Raw genomic sequence first — 20003 nt, 5'->3', positions numbered from 1 at the left:
CGTAATGATATGGCAACACGCAAACACTAAACAAATGCTACGCTTGCCATATGCGAAAATATCGCCAAACCTTCTACTTAAAACCTCAAGAAAAGGTTTTTTTTATCTTAAAATGAACACTAAACAGTCCTTAATTCATTACAATTTGTTAAATATACATTTTATATAGAATATAAAAGGCATTTATAAAAAGTAACACATGAATTCGCCGAAATGGCGAAGCAACCGCTGTCTATAGATATCCACAATTACAGATGCGTTGTCTACATTTAATAGTCGGAAGATGCACAGAATGAGTCTATTTCCCTTTCCAACGAATCCCCTGGCAAACCAACCTCCCCTTCCCATCCATTCCTTCTAAGTTTGAGAAGGGAAAAAGATTAAAATTAGACCGAAAATCTTTTTTAATAGTATTCTTACATTAAAAATTTAAAATAATTTCTTTGCAACTTTTAATTTAAATTATTATTCGGACTTTTGTTATGAGCATGTTTAAATAATAAAAACTAATCAATACATAAACATATTGAAATAATTACTGTTAAAAAAAACAAACTTTCCTACGTTTTTCAAAGGTTTTACAATAGTTTATGCATTTTTTCCTAATAAATGACGTCACATTTGCGTAGTTTCTAGTACTTAAAGGAATAGAAAGCTTTGTCAATTTTATTTCATATGTGATTAGTTTGAAAATTTCTATGGACGTGTCTATTTTAAATATTTTTTTTGTAAAATCATAAAAAAATCTTTACAAAGATGAAATATATTGAAAAATAAAATTCACAGGAATTATGCAGTCATATGATTTATGTGTTGTGTTGTTTTGTGTGCATTTTGTCAAACGTTTGTCAAACATTTGTCAGATATGACATTCGTGACAGTTGTCATTTATTACAAATACACACTGATATCTATAAATGGATAGGCTTTTGCTTGGAAATGACAGCTTTTGCTTACTTCCGATTTACCCGCGCCTATTGATGTTACGTGACAGTTAATTATATCTATTGGGTTATTCGGAAAGTCATTTCGTTTTTATTTCTTTTGGAACGAAGTTCCTTATCGCGCGTTGTGAAGGGGGGCTAGACTGAAAAAATTCTTACGAAAAGTTGTCACGACACTTTTTGCTATAGACCAATGAGCGCTACTTCACCATGGCAACGACGTGACAATATATAACGAAAATTCATAGAAATAAAATGTACTTCTTGTGAAGACTTAAGTTTTTTATTCATAGAATAAACATTGGTTCCTTCACTAATTAATTGAAAGGAACTTCGTTCCATTCGGGTGTCCCAACACACCTCTCAAGTTTTTTTCTATGTTTATTTCCATTTTCTATGTTTAATAATGCCTTTATCAGCTTCAATCGATCTTCCAGAACGTGATGCACCTTCGTCGAAAATACACGAATCCTAAGTCGAGAAAAAACTAAATGACTTTCCGAACGATCTATTATATTATATTATAAAATTACCGTCAGCGCCAAAATAGCAAAAATCAAATAGGCACAAAAACTACATCTTATAGCCTATCCATTTATAGAGTTGCAAATATACTAAAACTCCTTCTACATCTGTGTATATTGGTTCAAATATAGAACCAATATTTGTCAAACATTTTAACAATGTTTTTTTTTATCATATAAACATGCTATATATACAAATATTAACACAATAAGGCGATAAACAGTCCATCAATTTTATTCACATAAAGTTTACGTTTTTCCAAAAAAAAAAAATTGTGCTGATAAATAAAAAAAAAAAAACAAAATCACTAGGAATTGTATTAACTAGAAAAAAAATGTCTTTTCTTTAATTGGTTAAAATTTTCAGATCAAATTTTTTTAAGTGACTTGTAACATTTTTTAATGATAACATTTGATGGAATATCACAATTTTTTACATACAAGTGAAAAATTAGTTTACATTACGAATGAAAAATGATTCAACTTTACAAAATGAATAACATTGTACAGTTGATGAGAGTATGTTACGTTGTGATATGTTACAAATCAAAATATATTGTAACATATAAATAAATGTAACATTAATTAAATACGTTATAACTTTTTTTCTGATAATTTCTCCTACATTTTATCGTATTTTTTTTAATCAAATTAAATTCCGAAATTATTTTTACTTTAAATTTAACAATCAGTTCTAAATAAAGATTTAATGTTTTTTTTCGTAAACAATCAACAAAGATAACTTTATTGATGCATTTCCGTCAGATCTTTAGATATATCTAATTTCTCTAATTTTTTAAACAACTTGCAAAATCACTACGCAAAAAATTTCGTAATATAAAACTTTATATATCAGGTCCCTAGAAATTACGAACAGAGAATTGAATAGAGTCGACTTACTCGTACAAGCATATATTTTTTTTTTTTGAAAATATGATAATTTATTGTATCATAAAAAAAACAGTAGCTAAAAAATTCAGTATATTTTCAGATTTAAAAATAAAAAAACGGGACCTTTTTTACGTATATGCGAGGTTTATAATCAGATATTTAAGATAAAATATATCCAGATTCAAACAATAATCGACCTTATGGCAACCACGTTAGGAATAATATCGAACTACATGTCTATTAATATTTACATTTTACACTTAGCATTAAAAAAGGCATATATCATACAAATAAATGGAATAAAAACACTTCATAAAACATTTTCCATACAAAGTCATACATAGACAATATATATGTCACAAGTTAAATAATTACACAATGTAATTTACTCAAATACACAAAATACCAAAAAGTTAAGCTTTTAAATTATCAACCAGCATTTAAAATGTCCAAAGTCAAATTGTGGCATTTTTTGCTATCTTTTCTTATATAAAAAAATTTAATGGACAAATTCCATTAACGATTTTACGAACTCCGATAAAATAATTACATTGTGATATTAAACATTTTTTATATTTTTTAACTTACCTTATACTATATTATTTAGTAAATTTGTACACAAAAATGCTTATCGTATGAACATAAATGCTATGCCATGAGTATAAAGAGGCCGTACAATAAAAATTAAGACGGAAGTTAACTGTTTATGTTACATATATAACTTATATTAAAAAACTTTACACTAATACGACTCCATAGTTTCCTAAGCCACATACCTGTGGGAGGAGATTGGCCCTTATTGGTATGTGTGTAGAGGCGACATTGGAATGTGGGCGTGCGTCAGACGCCCACGATGGCGATGTTTGGCGGGTCGGGGGGTGTGGGGGGTGCGGAGGGTGCAGGGGGTGCGGGGGGTGAGCGTCACGCGCGCGGCCCTGACTTCTCTCCCATACGTTTTACCAGCTCAGCTATTAGCTCTCTGAAAAATATATCAAATAAATAATTTTTAAACTCTTTTCATCGGACAAAAAAAGGAACAGTGTTATTAAAACAGTTAATGACCAGTGCGACCTAATTTGATTCATATTAACCTGTATATAATGGGGTCCATGTTACGAGCGAGCATGTACAGCAACCACCAGTCGCCGAGGTCTGTACGACGCGATACAAGCGCCGCCGTCTCCATGGCAATGGTCCGCGAACGCGCGTGCAGCAACCGCGGCCGAACAGACGGCACGAAGATTATCACCAGTCTGGATATACAAAGACGAAACCTTAAAAGTTGCTCAAACTTCTTCGAAACGTTACGACCCCCAATAGAGACAAAGACCCCCAAATAAAAACTCAACAACTACCTATGCGATGAGAACAGATTGAAAACTACTGAAAAACAGTGAAACTACTTATTTTTAAGTTGACTTTATCGCTACAATTCTTGACTTTAGCGTAAGATCATCAAGAATGGGTAAGAACCCATGGGAATGAATGGGGAAACCTATTGATTCTTCCCCAAAATAGGGATGAATCAAAGGGTAAAGACCCAAGTCAAACTTGGACTTCGAATATTTCTTCCGTATGGGGTTCCTCTTTAATCCGAGATTCAAACTGAGGGTATTCTAATAAGGGTCGTCCATTTTGACCGGATAATGACTTGTTTATCCAAGTTGTACTGTAGTTCGAGATACAAACCACTATAACGTAGCTAGTAAATAGCTAGGTTGTTAAACTTTCTGAAAGAACAGTCTGAATTCATATCATTAACAACAAATTCCTAATACAGAAACTTTCCCAACAAAGAATGGTTAAGACTTTGATAATATAACTGTCATACTGTGGAATGTTGCTTGACATAACAAGTTGATAACCTTTGCTGAATAAGTCATTTATAATGAGATAAATTCGTACAAACAGAAGCATACATTATCTTACAAAAAAATGATAAAAACTTGGCTAATTCGAACGAAATAATCTTACTGAGGACCTTCGTATCGTATTCGTATTTTGATATACTTTACGCTGATGACGAAACGAAGGTCACAAATATTAGTGTTAGGCCAACTGACCTGGAATGTATTAATATTAGCTGTCACCCACGACTCTATCCGCGCGGAATATAAAAAAAACTTAATAAGTAGTCTATAAATTTATCCAGATTATGTTCTACATCTATGCCTAATTTCATCAAGATCCATTGAGCCGTTCTGGAGATACCTTCAAACATCCATCCATCCATCTAAACATTCGCATTTATAATACTAGTATGATTAGACTATACTGACCTGTATATAACGAGCAGTGAAAGTATAACCGCTAAGATGATGTACCAGAACCAGATGAAGATGTAAGTCTTCTCATTTACTATGTTAAGTGGCAGTATACAGAGACTGTCGTGAGTCTGTATAGTGCCTGAGGGACCGAACTTGTGGAACGTACACTTCGTTACCCGAGGGAAGACGTAGATCATTGGGTCATATCTGAAATTGTATGTTTACGTTTGAGAAACCAAAATAGAACAATTTTAACACGGTTTTGTAAGTATGAAGTTCCATTGTCACCTAATATAGCCAAAATAACTTAACTGACTTTGTTTTTTTCGAGTGAAATGTCATTCGATACATATTCTACTGCCAGTCTGAGTTTTTTTTAATAAACAAATGAAAAGAAATGTAACATAACTAAGAAATTAATATAGTATAATGTAAAGGATTAGCGTTGACAACTCATAAACCGCATGTGGTTTTTCAGAACAGTTATTTTTATGTACTCTGTAAACTGAGACTTAACTTAGCCAATGAATGAACATATAAAGCAAAAAGCAACATAAAACTAGAATTTATTTTCTTAAAGTCCATAACTATTATAAGATTCAAACGTTATGGTTTGTGTTTAGCAAGAACACTTTTTCCAATAGAACTGTACCAATATTCCTTACTCCTAATACAAAGCTATGTGCTTACCTCTGTTCCTGCGGCATCTCACTGCGCGACAACACCCTGGTGCCGTACGAGAGGAACTCCCCGTTGAAGAAGCTGTCCATCATCCACATCTGCAGCACGATGTTGACAAGACAGAGCAACTCGCAGCCCCAGTACCGCAGCGCGTAAAGCTTGTGCGTCTGCAACAGTAACACAACTAATAAATACCTAATAGTCTACATTAAGTCAGTTTTAACAGTGGTAGATCCCGCAACAACAATATTTGTTGGGTGCACTAATTGGCCGGGTCGACCGGTGCAATACCACGACCACACAGAAGACAGGCGTGAAGTGTAAGCAATTCCGCGTTTCATCTGATGAGTGTGTTACCGGAGGCCTAATTTTAGTCCTCTTTCCCTTCCCACCCTTTTCTTATTAGGAAATGATGGGAAGTGGATTTGACGGAGGAGGGGACGCATAGGAAAGAGAAATATCCTCTTTCTGTGCGTCCTCTTCTCCGTTGATTAAAGGTAGGCAACGCATCTGCATTTGCGGATGTCTATGGGCAACGGTCGCCTCGCTATTGCGGCGAGTCCAGTTGGCAGTTAGCTCGTTTGCCAACTTATGATATAAAAAAAAAGTCAAGAACATGGGATTTTGATATTATACAAGACGTACGTAAAACAACATCAACTTGATTCTAGATATGAACGAGATGTATTTTTTTTTAATTCCTTAAATGATAAACAAACCTAACTATTAGAGCATTCATTCAGCATCCAAAGTAGGTTTATGTCTCAAAAACTAAGTATTCTTCAAATTAAGCACAAAGGCATGTCTATAGCAATGTGAGTATCTTTTTCTTGCATTTCTATTCAAGAATAAAGTAAAAAAATCTAGACATAATACGAGAACTTCCGTATTTACATTGTAACCTAGACAATTAAGAGAGGCGCCACTTAGAATGCGGTTAAGCGTACCTTGACCTGTGTACATGTTGTCCTGCAAGGAATGTCACCAGATAGAAACTATGTTATGTAATACGGAACAAAAGAGGTGACGACCTACTCGCCTTATATACGATGCACCATAGGTTTGAATACAAAAGCAATTTGCATAATAACAAATCGAAACTCCATGTTATATTAGAGTTAAATTAGGAAAGACGCTTTCTTAAGTCTGTCTGCACTCATCTAGGGAGCTATTTACATTAGTTTTGGGGAGCAGACTCATTACATCATTTGATGATTGTCAATATAGAGGTATAAACCGACATGATTATCTGAACCGGTGGTCATAAGTCAGACTATATTATGACAGCTCAGTAGCGCCCCCCTGTCAACGTCAAAAAATGTCACAAAATCCTCTTTGTATTGTAGCCGTAATGTGTTTTTTTTATTTTGTGTCATTTACTATGTCTAAGTAGGTTTTATATATATTCTGATAGAACCAAGCGCGACAGCAGCGCCCCCTTCACAGGTTCAGATATCATACATAGCATTAGTCTCATTTTAAGGACATCATATATCGCACTGGTGAAACTTTATATTTTAAGAAGAGATTTTATTTGTTTTGACCTAACAAATCCGGTTTATAAATTTTAGAACACAACAAACATCAGAACACGGTGTTAAAAACACAAATAAAACAGATCTTAATACAATGATTAATAAATAACAAACTCAAATCTCATATCATAATTACTCACGAGAAATATAAATCGAAGACGGATATAAACATAAAATATCAAAGGATCACACGATAAACAACCGATACGATGCTTGCAATAAAGCATGTCATCGAGACGGCATAATGGAGCCGCGTCATTGGGGGCGGTGTCGGACGACATCTGACAATGGACCTTTGATACGTAAACACGAGCCCCCATATCACGTCGCCAATGATAACAAACAAACAAGCTCACATCTAGCGACCACCTGCATCACATATAGGCTGAAGAGCTGGTCAGTTATGTACAACACATACATTCGTAAATAACAAAATGTTCAAGTAACAACGTATTCATAATCCGAGGTAAAATACAAGTGGTAAGTCTTAGAGAAAGATAAAATTACATTGTAATTTGGACTTACGATGATTATAATAAAATTATAAATGTACCGTTATATTAACACAGAAACTGTTTTTTTTTTTGTTAAATGTTACCAAATCGTTTGCCTAACCAAGAAAATTAAACTCAATGATCTGTGAAAGAATATCTTGCAATACAACCCAATTTGTTTAACGTTTTATTTTTACGAAGAAACATTTTAAATGCAACCCATTTTTAGAAAAGTGTTCTGGTTATTCCTAAAAGCACACTACAAGGTCACTAAAGCAAAAATCTCTTTATTAAACACATCGTCAGTCCTGTCATTTAACAGATATAACAATATTATGTTTTTAACGTGGATTTTCGTCTCAGAAATCCACGGTTAGAGACTCATACTGTAAGTAAGGAGACTTTAAAATTTCTGACTACGGTATTTAGTACTTTAAATTATAAAGTAATGTAAGCGAACAGAAAGTTCTAGAAACAAGAGAAATGTTAGCAGAATCGATTGTGAAATAAAGATCTTGCTGAATATGCGAATTAATCTGGATCTCGTGTTTATCTATGTGTCGTATAAATTCAAGGAGAAACTGTGCGATTTGAATTTAATGTTGTGGCAACACTATACCATTGGTTGAATCTTGTGTCAATCATTCGTGTTATTCCATTATTCATTGTTATTTTGTGATGTAAAGGTGACTTTTGAAATTGTAATCGAAGTTGTGATGTTTCTGAATAATTTTGTATTCATAAATTGATATTTGAGAGCCTTGGTGGTTCAGGGGTTAAGCACTTAACTTACAATCTGCAGATCCTGGGTTCGAATCCCGCCATGTACCAATGTGTTTTTCGATTCTCGATTTACATATGTACATTTATCCGACGTTCTTACGTTGAAGGAATACATCGTGATGCAACCTGCACATATCTGAGAAGAAATTCAATGATATGTGTAAAGTCAACCAACCCGCATTGGGCCAGCGTGGTTGACTATTGCCTAGTCACCCCTAACTTATGATAGGCTCCGAGCCCCTCAGTGGAGACGTATAGTGAGCTGTTGATGATGAAAAAAAATGGAAAACTTACTATATTAAATTAAAACTATAAATTAGCCTACGTCAAATATATCAACGTTATCTGTAGCACTTAAATATTTCTAATTTAAGAGTCCCCATGTCAGTGTAAAGTGGTAGCTATTTTTGTTAACCAATTAGGGGATATCTCGCTTCAAAGCTAATAATCAAGAGGGCGGATACTTAAGTTGAGTAGTAATTTGAGATGTTTTAAATTCTATTAAAAGAATGACTAAGTCATCATCAAAGAACACATCTAAGACTTATATACCACTTGATATATTTTAAATTATAATTCTACTAACTTGATCACTATATCATAATAGGCAATGATTTATAACAAAACAATATCTATGACTCTGCCTCATGTCTTAGAATAATAAAAATGTTATTGCATTGAGCATCGCAATCTGCTGTCAACTGCGATTCATCATTTTTTTTATATCATAAGGTGGCTAACGAGCAAACGGCCACCTGGATTCGCCGTAATAGCGAGGCGACCGTTGCCCTTAGACATACACAAATGCAGATGCGTTGCCTACCTTTAATCAACGGAGAAGAGGATGCACAGAAAGAGGATATTTCTCTTTCATATGCGCCAAACCCACTTCCCTTTTCCATCCTTTCCTTATAAGAAAATATTGGGAAGGGAAAGAGGACTAAAATTAGGCCTCCGGTACCACACTCATCAGACGAAACGCGGAATTGCTTCCACTTCACGCCTTCATCATTTCGAAGTTAAGTGAGTTTAAGATTGTCTTTAAATTGAAACACTAGTTCGAATTGTAAAAGTAATAAATAATTATATTTTTATAAAGTTTATAAAGATATTTTCAACTTTACATCGACTATATTATTGCTTGGGTCTTTTTAGTTTGAAACCAAGTTAGACTATTAAACAAGTTAGACTGTTTTATTTTAGTTTCTCAATAACGGGAATATTTAATCTTACTAATATTTAGATGCGAAAGATTAAATGGATGGATGAATGTTCCTCCAGAACGGCTTAACAGATCTTAGTGAAATTTGGCATAAACGTAAAACATTAGAAGAACACATAGGCTACTAATTAAGTTTTTTTAAAGGGAGTTTAAAGCTATTATATGAATATATTTATCCCATCTCTATGAAGTTATTACTGCGTATTTCACGATCGTCATTTGAGAAGTTGCACCTTTGTTGTAACCCTAGTGCAGTAGAAGTACAGTACACGACAGATGTGCTTTTGTATCTGCACCTGGACATTTTTTGTCCCTCCCCACGCGGCCAAGACTACGCTTTATGTCGCTGCTCTATATGGAATTATAACCAATATTTATTGTGGCAGATGCTTAAAGTTTTAGATTAATAACTTGACAACAGATGTCGCTACTTGTAAATAATAAAGTTTCCTATACTATACTGAGAGAAGTTTCGATATTTAATTCTAGATAAATTCGTAAAATACTGAATCATATTTCAAAAATCTTTAACAAATGAACTGCTGTCACCTAGTTGTAAAGGAGTAAGCAGTGGCTTGTTTCTAGTAAGGGACAAGTATGAATGTGGTAACTGCACGACAGAACTAGCCGAGGGTTTCTGAGACCAAAATATCCGTTTGTTATCTATATTTTGTAATAGATAATGGCAGGGATAACGACATGTTTCATACAGAGATTTGGGTCTCAAAAACCCATGGTAGAACACAGTTGTGATTGTGGGTTCAAATCTGGAACCTACAAGAACTACATTTTTGCAATAAAGGAACAAAATAGAATAGGGACAAACGAACAGTGGAACCCTTAATAAAAAAGGGTCACCAACCCCCGTGGATATCCGCAACACCAGAGGAAAAATGTGTAATCGGTCATTAAGAAATCTTACTATTATTATAAATGCGAATGTTTAGACGGATGGATGTTTGTTTGAAGATATCTTCGGAATGGCTCAATGGATCTTGATGAAATTTGACACAGACATAGAAAATGGTCTCTACTTATTACGTTTGCTTAATTCCTCGAGGACGGAATCGCGAGCGACAGCTAGTATGGCATACTAACTATAGGTAGTAAATGTAGTATAGATAAAAAAGCACTTCTTTAAACAGACATATTCTTAAAAACTTACGTATGTCGTTGACTTTTAGTAAATTAAAAATTAGTCATCGGTCTTGTCTGATTCACTAAATAAATATGCATATTTCAACTCACAGGAAAGACACACTGAATAATAAATACTTCCTCTGCCTTCTAATTCCGAAAAGCGGAAAACAAAAAACATGACCTTGAAAAATAATCACAGGCGAACATATTTGAACTCTAATGCTATTAAGATTAAAGCTAAATTTTAAATGGCACGTGAAATGCAAACCATAAAAAAGGTTGAGAAATTACTTCCAAACATATAATTTTTCTTTCAAAGACCTTGTTTTGTAAATTGATCCGTTTTAAACTTAACCCCATGCTCTATAACTTTACAATAAACATTTATTAGGTTTCGTCAACAGATGGCAGTGGTAGTTTCTAATATGGCCGATACGCAGAATGTATCATTTACATCAAAAGTGTTTCAAGTTAAAATGTAAGTTGATAACTTAAACGGCTCGTATGAATCATACTTGGATAGTCCATTTTGATGTTAGAAAGTGAAAATACTAACATTTCGGTTTTATTTTGGACACGCATACAAGTTATTGCAAAAAAAACGTTCACCTTCTAAAAAGTGAATAAATCCATGTTTTCACATAAAACTCTATTCTTCAAAAAATAAAAAAATATAATATTAGTAGTAATTTACTTTAAAATAAAATATATTATTCTTCGTTAATAAAGTGATTATTTCTAATAAATATGTATAACAGGGTCTACTTTGTGTGGCAACTAGTATAACGGTATACTCTGTGACTGACAGCTGACAGTACCGTTAGACAAAAACTGGTAGGTAAAGAGCCGGTACAGTCGTAGACAAAAACTGTAGAACTATTATTTATAACTGGCTGTCTCCCGTGCGGAACTAAAAAACTACTTAATTATTAGTCTATGTGTTCTTCCAGACTATGGTTTACATCTACATCTAATTTAAGTAAGATCCATCCATCTAAACTTCCGATCAATCGAAAAATGAGATCTATTTTCAAATCGCTTCATAGATTTTTTTAAAAATATTCTATTTTTAGATTATGTAGGATCTCTTTCAAAGTATACAAGCACATTTACCTCAAGTAGGGTAGACAGAAATAAAAATACATGACAAGAATTTCGCTTCGGAATATACAGTTGTTAGGTACAACTTTAAGGAATTATTTTGACACCAAAACTTTACACACAACGCAGTCAGTCAACAGTCGTACTAAAATTCTATATACTGTTGACATCTAACATAATTATTACGTTGTAACTTTAAAGCAGTAGAACGATGAAGTTGTGAATGCGCTCGTATCACCACACCTTTATAAGTTCCGTTCACTTCGTTCCATTCGAGTAAACTCTCCCATTCACTGAGCTACTGGTGTATGAAGTGCAGGTCACAAGTAAACATGACACTACCGTTCACAAGTTTCATAAATTGCAAAGGTTTTATAAAGCGGATGTTTTATCAAGTATAACTTGTTCCCGCGACTTCGTCCGTGCCGTATTAAAATAAATAAATTATAAGCAGCCTATGCGTTCTTCCAGATGATGTTCTACATATATGCCAAGTTTCTTACAAACATCCATCTAAACATTCACATCTATATATATATCTATCTATATATATATATAAAAGAAAGTCGTGTTAGTTACACTATTTATAACTCAAGAACGGCTGAATCGATTTGACTGAAAATTGGTGGGCAGGTAGCTTAGAACCAGGAAACGGACATAGGATAATTTTTACCCCATTTTCTATTTTTCATTCCGCGCGGACGGAGTCGCGGGTAAAAGCTAGTTTATAATATTAGTAAAATTCCAAAGAAGTAACCTAAATCAATATTTTTTTTTAATTCAAACCGATATGCGTTTCCGTAGACCCATATTATAACATATATCACACTTTATTTTAAAAACAAAGACAATAATATGTTTCAGTTAATGTGAAATTTCAAGGTAAATTGTTACCAGTATAGACAAAACAATTTTTAAAGACGAAACATTGTATTAGAACAAAGGCAGTGTACTAACTGGGCTGGGTACAATGAAGGAGAGAGGGGTACGAAAGCTCGATCAGGCGTGGGTCTAATGCCAGGATTAAGCCGGCTTCAGACGTCGCGACTGCCTAAGTTGATACGCCAGGGGTTTCCTAACGCGTTGATAAAGACTAATGGATAGATGGATAATGAAGATATTTCTTTATATGCATCATTTAGTTTGATAGAAATGTATATAATTATTCTTTACTTTACTAAAGTTTTGTGCTAGATTCTTTTAAACATGTTAAGTAATGTCTTTCAATTTTGTGAAACATAACAATCATGTTTAAAATCGTTAAATAAACGTACATTTTAATTTGAGGAAATGCTAAGTAAATATATATTTTTAAGTATAATATTAATATACTATGTTATCACAACCCTGCCCTTGTAACAATACGTTATATTATCAATATATATATATATATTAATTTTATCGTGGTGAAACCCTGTACACTCCCTCGCCCCCAATACTTAGTAGCGAATCAATAAGTTCAGGAAAGGCCGGTCGGCGAGTTTCCCGCGCTTTCCCAAACTGGATCCGCACACAGCACAGCTTGTTTCAAACAAAAACCTAATATATCCTTCCCTTACTTTCCTTATGGGTTAGCGTGGGACACGTTTATTCAGGTGTTTTCAACTTTATGACCGCAATGTCGCTGCACATTTAATGCTTTAAACAAATTTTCTTTTAAAGGTATTAAACGAACTTATTCTTTATTATATAAAATAAATAATAGTTTAAGAATTTAAACAGGATAAAAATAAAGTTCGCAAAGTACACTTTGATAACGTAAAATTTGTTTGAACTATAGTTTCAAAACTAGACTTATCTATTCGATGTTTAACGCTTACTTAACTCCACCATTCATTGTCATAGTAAGAACGTGTCTATTTTTAATAGAACATGTTATAATTTTCCTTCATTAATCTTTTATAAATCTTGCTACTACAAAAAATGGATTATAGACAATGCGGGTCGTCAGTTGGCAGGCCCTGGATCCAATAGAAAGGTCGATGTACAGGAAATCACGGCGCAAGTTACGCAACAGCTTGCCCAATGATAAATATCTAGTTCGACGTTCTTTGGTCGACGACCGCGCACAAAAAACTACCTCGCAATCGCCATCGGGCAAATTTTTTATTACCACGCTTCATTGAAAGCACCATAGTATAAAAACTAAGATCTTATCTAAGCTAAGAAATAAATATCAACGACACATAACGACCATACGGGATGATAAAATTAATACTGGCAATAAGCACCCATTTTTAAATGCTTTTTAGATGCTACAACTTTTCTGTTAAGTTGTTATGAATAAACTACCCTGCATATACCATTACGAAACGCTAGACTCTAACTTGGTTTGGAAGTGCCACAGCATCGAAGGATTAGATCAAATGGTTTTTCTATCTGATTACGATGTGGGTAACTAGTGCGTAACATTTTTTGACTATATAACCACAAATATTGTTAAGTATCTTACTAGTATTACAAATGTGAAAGTTTGTATGGATAGATAGATAGATAGATGGATGGATGTTTGCTTGAAGGTATCTGCGGAACGGCTCAACGGTTCTTGATGAAATTTGGCACAGATGTAGAACATAGTCTGCTACGTAAGCTACTTATTACGTTTTTTTTCATTACGGACGGAGTCAGACAGCTAGTATTAAATAAATTATAAGTATTTTTAGACGTTCATTCGTCGATCTAACCTTGTAATGAAAGCTCACACAATAGTTCCTCGGTAGCATTGAACCCTTGACACTGCATTGAGAAACCAGACACGCATATAACAGCCGTCTCGGTCACTTGGTATGCGCTCCAGTCACATTGTTCTGGTAACGCGTAGAATGCTTACAATCGACATTTGAATAGTTCGTGGCTAAACGGGTAACTGATTATATTGTCCTTGATTCTTCGGATTTTGTGAAATTGTTACACATTACATCAATGTCCCGTAACTTTGTTTACGTTTACGTTTTTTACTAATTTACTACAATTGTAGACATTAATTTCTACAATCATCTTATATATATAAAAGAAAGTCGTGTTAGTTACACTATTTATAACTCAAGAACGGCTGAATCGATTTGACTGAAAATTGGTGGGCAGGTAGCTTAGAACCAGGAAACGGACATAGGATAATTTTTACCCCGTTTTCTATTTTTTATTCCGCGCGGACGGAGTCGCGGGTAAAAGCTAGTATTTCTATATAATAATACCATTTTACTATTTTTAATAAGTAAAAAAAGCACACGTCGCAAGTAATCCAGACAAATTTCTTTGGCTTCCCCGACCCTCATTAGTTTTAGTGAAGTTATGTCGTCGTTTCTGTCTACAAAATGTAGACTTACACGATGAATTATACTTGGAATTGAGGCCATTAGTTGCAGAAAATTGGACCAATTTGGACGGAAGTGAATACATAAAACATCAACAAATATCTTGTAAGCATTTTTTTTTCGTTTGTGCTTATGCTTATTATGGTCTAAGAATTAAGGAACATAAGTAACCATATTTAATGGAAGATTTAAGTAATCTCCGATAACTATCAACGAGCAGCAGATTGATGAATGAATGACTCTTGTGAGTGTGAACTAAATGAATATGACAACTCACCCTTTCATGCCTGATGAGGTAACCAATGATGGCGTCTTTCTTCTTCTCCTTCTCGTTCGAATCGCAGATACCGATGTTGAGACCCATCACGATAGTCCGCAGAAGACCACCCTCGAATGCATCCCATAGGAACTTTGGAGTGTAGCACATTAATGCCTGTTTACATAAAAACCCTGTAAATAACATATGAAAGCTTTCGCCTAACGCATAAATCACTATAAATGGAATGGCTATAAGAAGTGGTATTTTGTGCCTATTTGATTTTTCGGTCTATAGTAGTAGTGTGGATTCGAACAAAGATAATATAATTAACTGTCACGTAACATCAACAGGCGCGGGTAAATTAGAACGAAACAAAAGCTGTCATTTCCAAGCCATCGCCTATCCATTTGTAGATATCAGTGCATACAATAGATGAAAATATTTGATTTGTTGACCGTATTCCCCTTAGAAGATATATGGGTCATTTGGTTAACGTCTGTTACTCCTTCATAAGAGATACAAACGCTCGTCGAGAATATAAATGTCGTACGGAAATGTCATTTAAAGGCGTTATTTTTGACAAATTATCGCAGTCCACTTAAAGTTCATTGACACAATGACCTGTTATAAAACAAGTTCGATTAACTGTCGTAACATTAACATTTGTAAGGCTACTCCGTAGTACAAATTTTCCTTCACAAATAAAACAGACGTGACGACTGACCGCGTGACGTCACAGCCTCCACGTCTCATTAGCGCCAAGTGTGACGTCACATAACACGCTCACCGTTACACGCCCCCGTAGGGTCACAGAACCGAAACTTAGGCGCTGTTCTGTCGTGACTCTCGAGTTATAGCTTTGACTATCTAATATATTCATAAATAGAGTATTAAGACTGTTTATTTTTAATGTTATTGTAGTGTTAACGTTATTATTATAATTGTTTATAGAATGTCGCTTGTAACTTTGTCAAATTTAATCAAAAATTATCACTTTACAGATGTCCTTTGACTCAAATTGACAAATAAATACAAGATTGCGAGCTAAGGTAAATACCTAGTTACTGCAATGATTTAACATAAAATTATTTCCGTGTTGAGGAAAGACTTCTATTAAACTATAAAATATTGTCACGTACTAAACTGGCTTAGATCATCATAAAGATAGCCTTAAAGTTATTTGCAAACGTGATATTTGAAAGAATGTTATATTTAAGAGAGATATAAACACACTTACTAGATCCAACATAATAGAAAATTATGTTAAGACAATATGAAGACAGTATTAATAATATTGTACTGATGTTACCTGGAAGAAGAGAACGAAGCAGACCCATTGGTAATAGGTGTAGTACTTCTTCTCCTGTGTGCTGTCATACTCGTTAGCTATACCAGGGTGTGCCACCGCTTTGCCCACCTGAAGAACAGACAAACAATCTTCTTACATATATAAAAGAAAGTCGTGTTAGTTACACTATTTATAACTCAAGATCGGTTGAACTGATTTAGCTGCCAATTGATGGGGAGGTAGCTTAGAACTAGGAGACGGACATAGGAACTTCTTTATCTTGTGTGCATTTTTTTTATTCCGCGCGGACGGAGTCGCTGGTAAAAGCTAGTAATTGATAAAAGTAAATATAGCATACGATTTTCATACATGATAAAGTTTTAATAATTTAATTAAGATGACATACTAAGAAAATCTTCCATCTCATCCAGTCCAATGAATGTGTTTAAGATCACAAGGCGACCTATTTACCTACCACCGAGGCCAGACCCCCCGCGGTCCACATGTGTTAAACACATTGCACCACTCTGCACCAAGGACTTTAAATGTCAAACTTTTAGCAGATACGAACTTGGGTTTTGCCTCTTATAGTATGTGTCATGACAAATGGACAATATACCACATTGACGAACACAAGTAGATATATGTAGTGTAGATAGAAAAATGCAGTCAAAAATCCATTTTAGAATTCTGGGTACAGTAATGGTAATTACATAATTATAAATCTATGTAAATAAAACTGGAAATGCTTAATTTGTGCTTAACCTCTTTTCCACTCTACATGGGAGACATTTTAAAATTGCACAGCACTTCAGAGCACTTGTGTGATATCCTCGCTGGAGTACCACTCGAGATAAAATCCCCTGTTATATGTGGGGTTGGTTTAAACACTTAGGAAGAAAGTAGAATGTAAAAAGTCGTAAAAAATTTCGACAAAAAGAGTCGGGGATGGTTCGATTTACAGAGAGAATTAGTCGATGGAGATAGTCCTTTCTTTTTAAAAAAAAATCTTCTTTTATTTCATTGACACTCAAATGGTAATATAAAAGAATAAATTTCAATTGATGTTCAGTAAAATATTTTACTTTAAAAATGCTTACCAAAAATTAAAAACCATTAAGATTGTTTAAACTAAAAACAAAAAGGTAATAAACAGTACGTAATGTAAACATCTCAAAACTTATACAAATCAAACCGACGATGTTATTTCTACCTCTCGTCTACAGATTATGACGTAACATTCAGGACAATAAATGACGTCACAGCTTGAGTAATTAATTAAACAATTGTCTGACAAAGCGGAAGGTCTCGGAATAGTCCATAAGTCACGCGCCCGCTGCGTTGACAAATCAGCTGTTCATTTATTAATGCAAAGTGCATCAGACGTTATGAGTCATAAGGAATAATAATTATATTATTCTAGTAAGTCGCTATAGTCGACGATGGAGAGCTAGAATCGGGATAAGAACTAACGAAAGGCTATAAAAGGCTCGCATTATGTACAAAATTAGGAATAAGCAAAAAAACTATAGAAACAGTTGATGAAAAGTTAAAACAAAATAGTCAAGATATATCAAGCGAACAAAAGTCATTTACAATCAACAAAAATACACAATGCATTTCTTGGAAAAATTTCCAGGAAAATAAGGAAGGGACTTTAGATAATAAGGGAGGAAAGTTACCTAAGAAAAATGATTCAGGAGGATACATATACAGTGAAAAACATGTCTTAATGAGGACAAAATCAGAGCGGGTCAATGCAGAGATCAACCAGTGTAATTGTATGAATCAGATACGCGGACTTGATTTCCTCAACAAGTGGACGAGGCCAGGGCTGTCAACTGATACTTTTTAAATGTTTTTTTTTTTCAGAAAGAAAACTTCAACTCTTGAAACAAATGAGCCCAGAATAGTCTTACCTTAAGAAGCGACATATATGTAGAATGTAGGAATATGACATCAAGATTTCATATTTTTTATACCAGGGCGATATACAAAGCGTACTATAAAGTGAGGTTACAAACTGATATGAACAGCGAATACCAAACACCAGACATGAACTTGTAGATACTTGTCTGTTTTTGCGTGGTGTTCCCTGTTTGTGACCGTGATCGGCATCAGCGTCGGTTTTTCTACATAAATCAGAGTACATTGAATAATGATCTTGCCAAAACTAGCAAGTTCGTCTTCAAACGTGAGGATGCCTGTTTGTGTTTGGTGTTTGTGAACGGTGTTTGGCACATGGTTGTGTCAAACACCAAACGTAAGGAGCCGGCTTAGGGATTGACAGAGTTTGTTGTTTGAGTTTGTTTATGTAATGAAAGTAACAGAGAAGGAAACTGTTAAGATTAAAGTAATTATTAAAGAAGAACGAAATTATTAAAAAATCCGATATAAAATATTCTAGAACCGAATTAATTTAAGAGACAGCCCTGACGACACACGTGAATAAAACAGTAAAGAATTTATACGCGCGGGAGAAATGCAAAATTAACACAAAGATTTCATCAAATTGATGTGAGGAAGTGGGTGAACGTGATAATTGGAAGGTTATAATTATAGAGCAAGTTCTGATAACCTAATACCTTCTGATCAAGGCTTAGGCTTCGTTGCTCTTACTGCCACAAGTTAATTATTTAGTGATTAATTAATCAATTCCTTAGCGTAGATCAAGATCTGTTTAAACGTTATTAATAACTAGCTGTCGCCCGCAACAAACTTAATTAGTAGCCTATATGTTCTTCCAGACTTTGACCTACATCTGTGCCATATTTCATCAAAATCCATTCAGCTGTTCCGAAGATACCTTCAAACAAACATACATCCATATAAACTTTCGCATTTATAATATTAGTAAGATGCTTCGCTTCCTTTATTTGCGAATTTCAACTAGCATTGTATAATAATTTTTAACGTCAGTCAGCCACAAAGCAAACCGGGATGGTCCCTACAATACTAATGAATAACTGTTGCAAATCATCTCACGTGCGCGCAAAGGAAATGGCCAGTTACCATTACACTGGGCGCAATTGTCAACTTACAATATAATTTGTGCAAAGAAAGAGGTTTTACTGCTGTGTTACATTCGATGTTATTTAGTAGGTTATCTGGTAGTAATTTTAGCAGTATATTTTTAATCATCTAATCTATCACTGTCAACACATCGTCACAAAATGTACAACACGAGTTTTCTATCTTTTAGTGGTAGAGTCCGGAATTTCCGAAATTCACTGAAATAATTCTGGAATATATATTTTTTTATAAGAGAAGCGGGCAAACGAGCGGCGTGAACACCGAAGTGATCATCGACGCCCATGGACATCCGCAACACTAGGGGAATTGCCGATGCATTGCCGGCCTTTAAGAAAGATATACGCTCGCTTCTTGAAGGACCCTAAGTCGTACTGGTTTGGAAATACCGCCGAAATTCCCCTTTAATTAAATGCTGTATTTGTTTGATAAATGTAATCAGATTCAACTTTTACATACCATTAACCTTTTTAAAACGATTATTAAAAATAATTGTGGGTAATAAATTTGATATATGACGTGTATATATT

The 20003-nt window shown here is 34.2% G+C and overlaps 1 protein-coding gene across 1 annotated transcript in view; it reads right to left on the bottom strand.

The window, feature by feature from the left end:
• Window positions 1–3238: 3238 nt before the first annotated feature.
• Window positions 3239–20003, bottom strand: part of LOC106711626 (innexin inx1) — a 33213-nt gene continuing 16448 nt past the window's right edge. The window contains exons 3-8 of the mRNA XM_014503987.2: window positions 16465–16572; window positions 15174–15329; window positions 5317–5474; window positions 4639–4833; window positions 3451–3612; window positions 3239–3338 (exon numbers count right to left, since the gene is read on the bottom strand). Of these exons, the coding sequence (XP_014359473.1) occupies window positions 3281–3338; window positions 3451–3612; window positions 4639–4833; window positions 5317–5474; window positions 15174–15329; window positions 16465–16572 (837 nt within the window). The 3' untranslated portion in view covers window positions 3239–3280. The remainder of the gene's footprint in view (window positions 3339–3450; window positions 3613–4638; window positions 4834–5316; window positions 5475–15173; window positions 15330–16464; window positions 16573–20003) is intronic.

Source organism: Papilio machaon, chromosome 3, assembly GCF_912999745.1.
Source record: "Papilio machaon chromosome 3, ilPapMach1.1, whole genome shotgun sequence".
Classification (NCBI taxonomy): domain Eukaryota; kingdom Metazoa; phylum Arthropoda; class Insecta; order Lepidoptera; family Papilionidae; genus Papilio; species Papilio machaon.
Note: the sequence above shows the minus strand (reverse complement) of the source record. Positions and strands in the feature narration are given on the sequence as shown.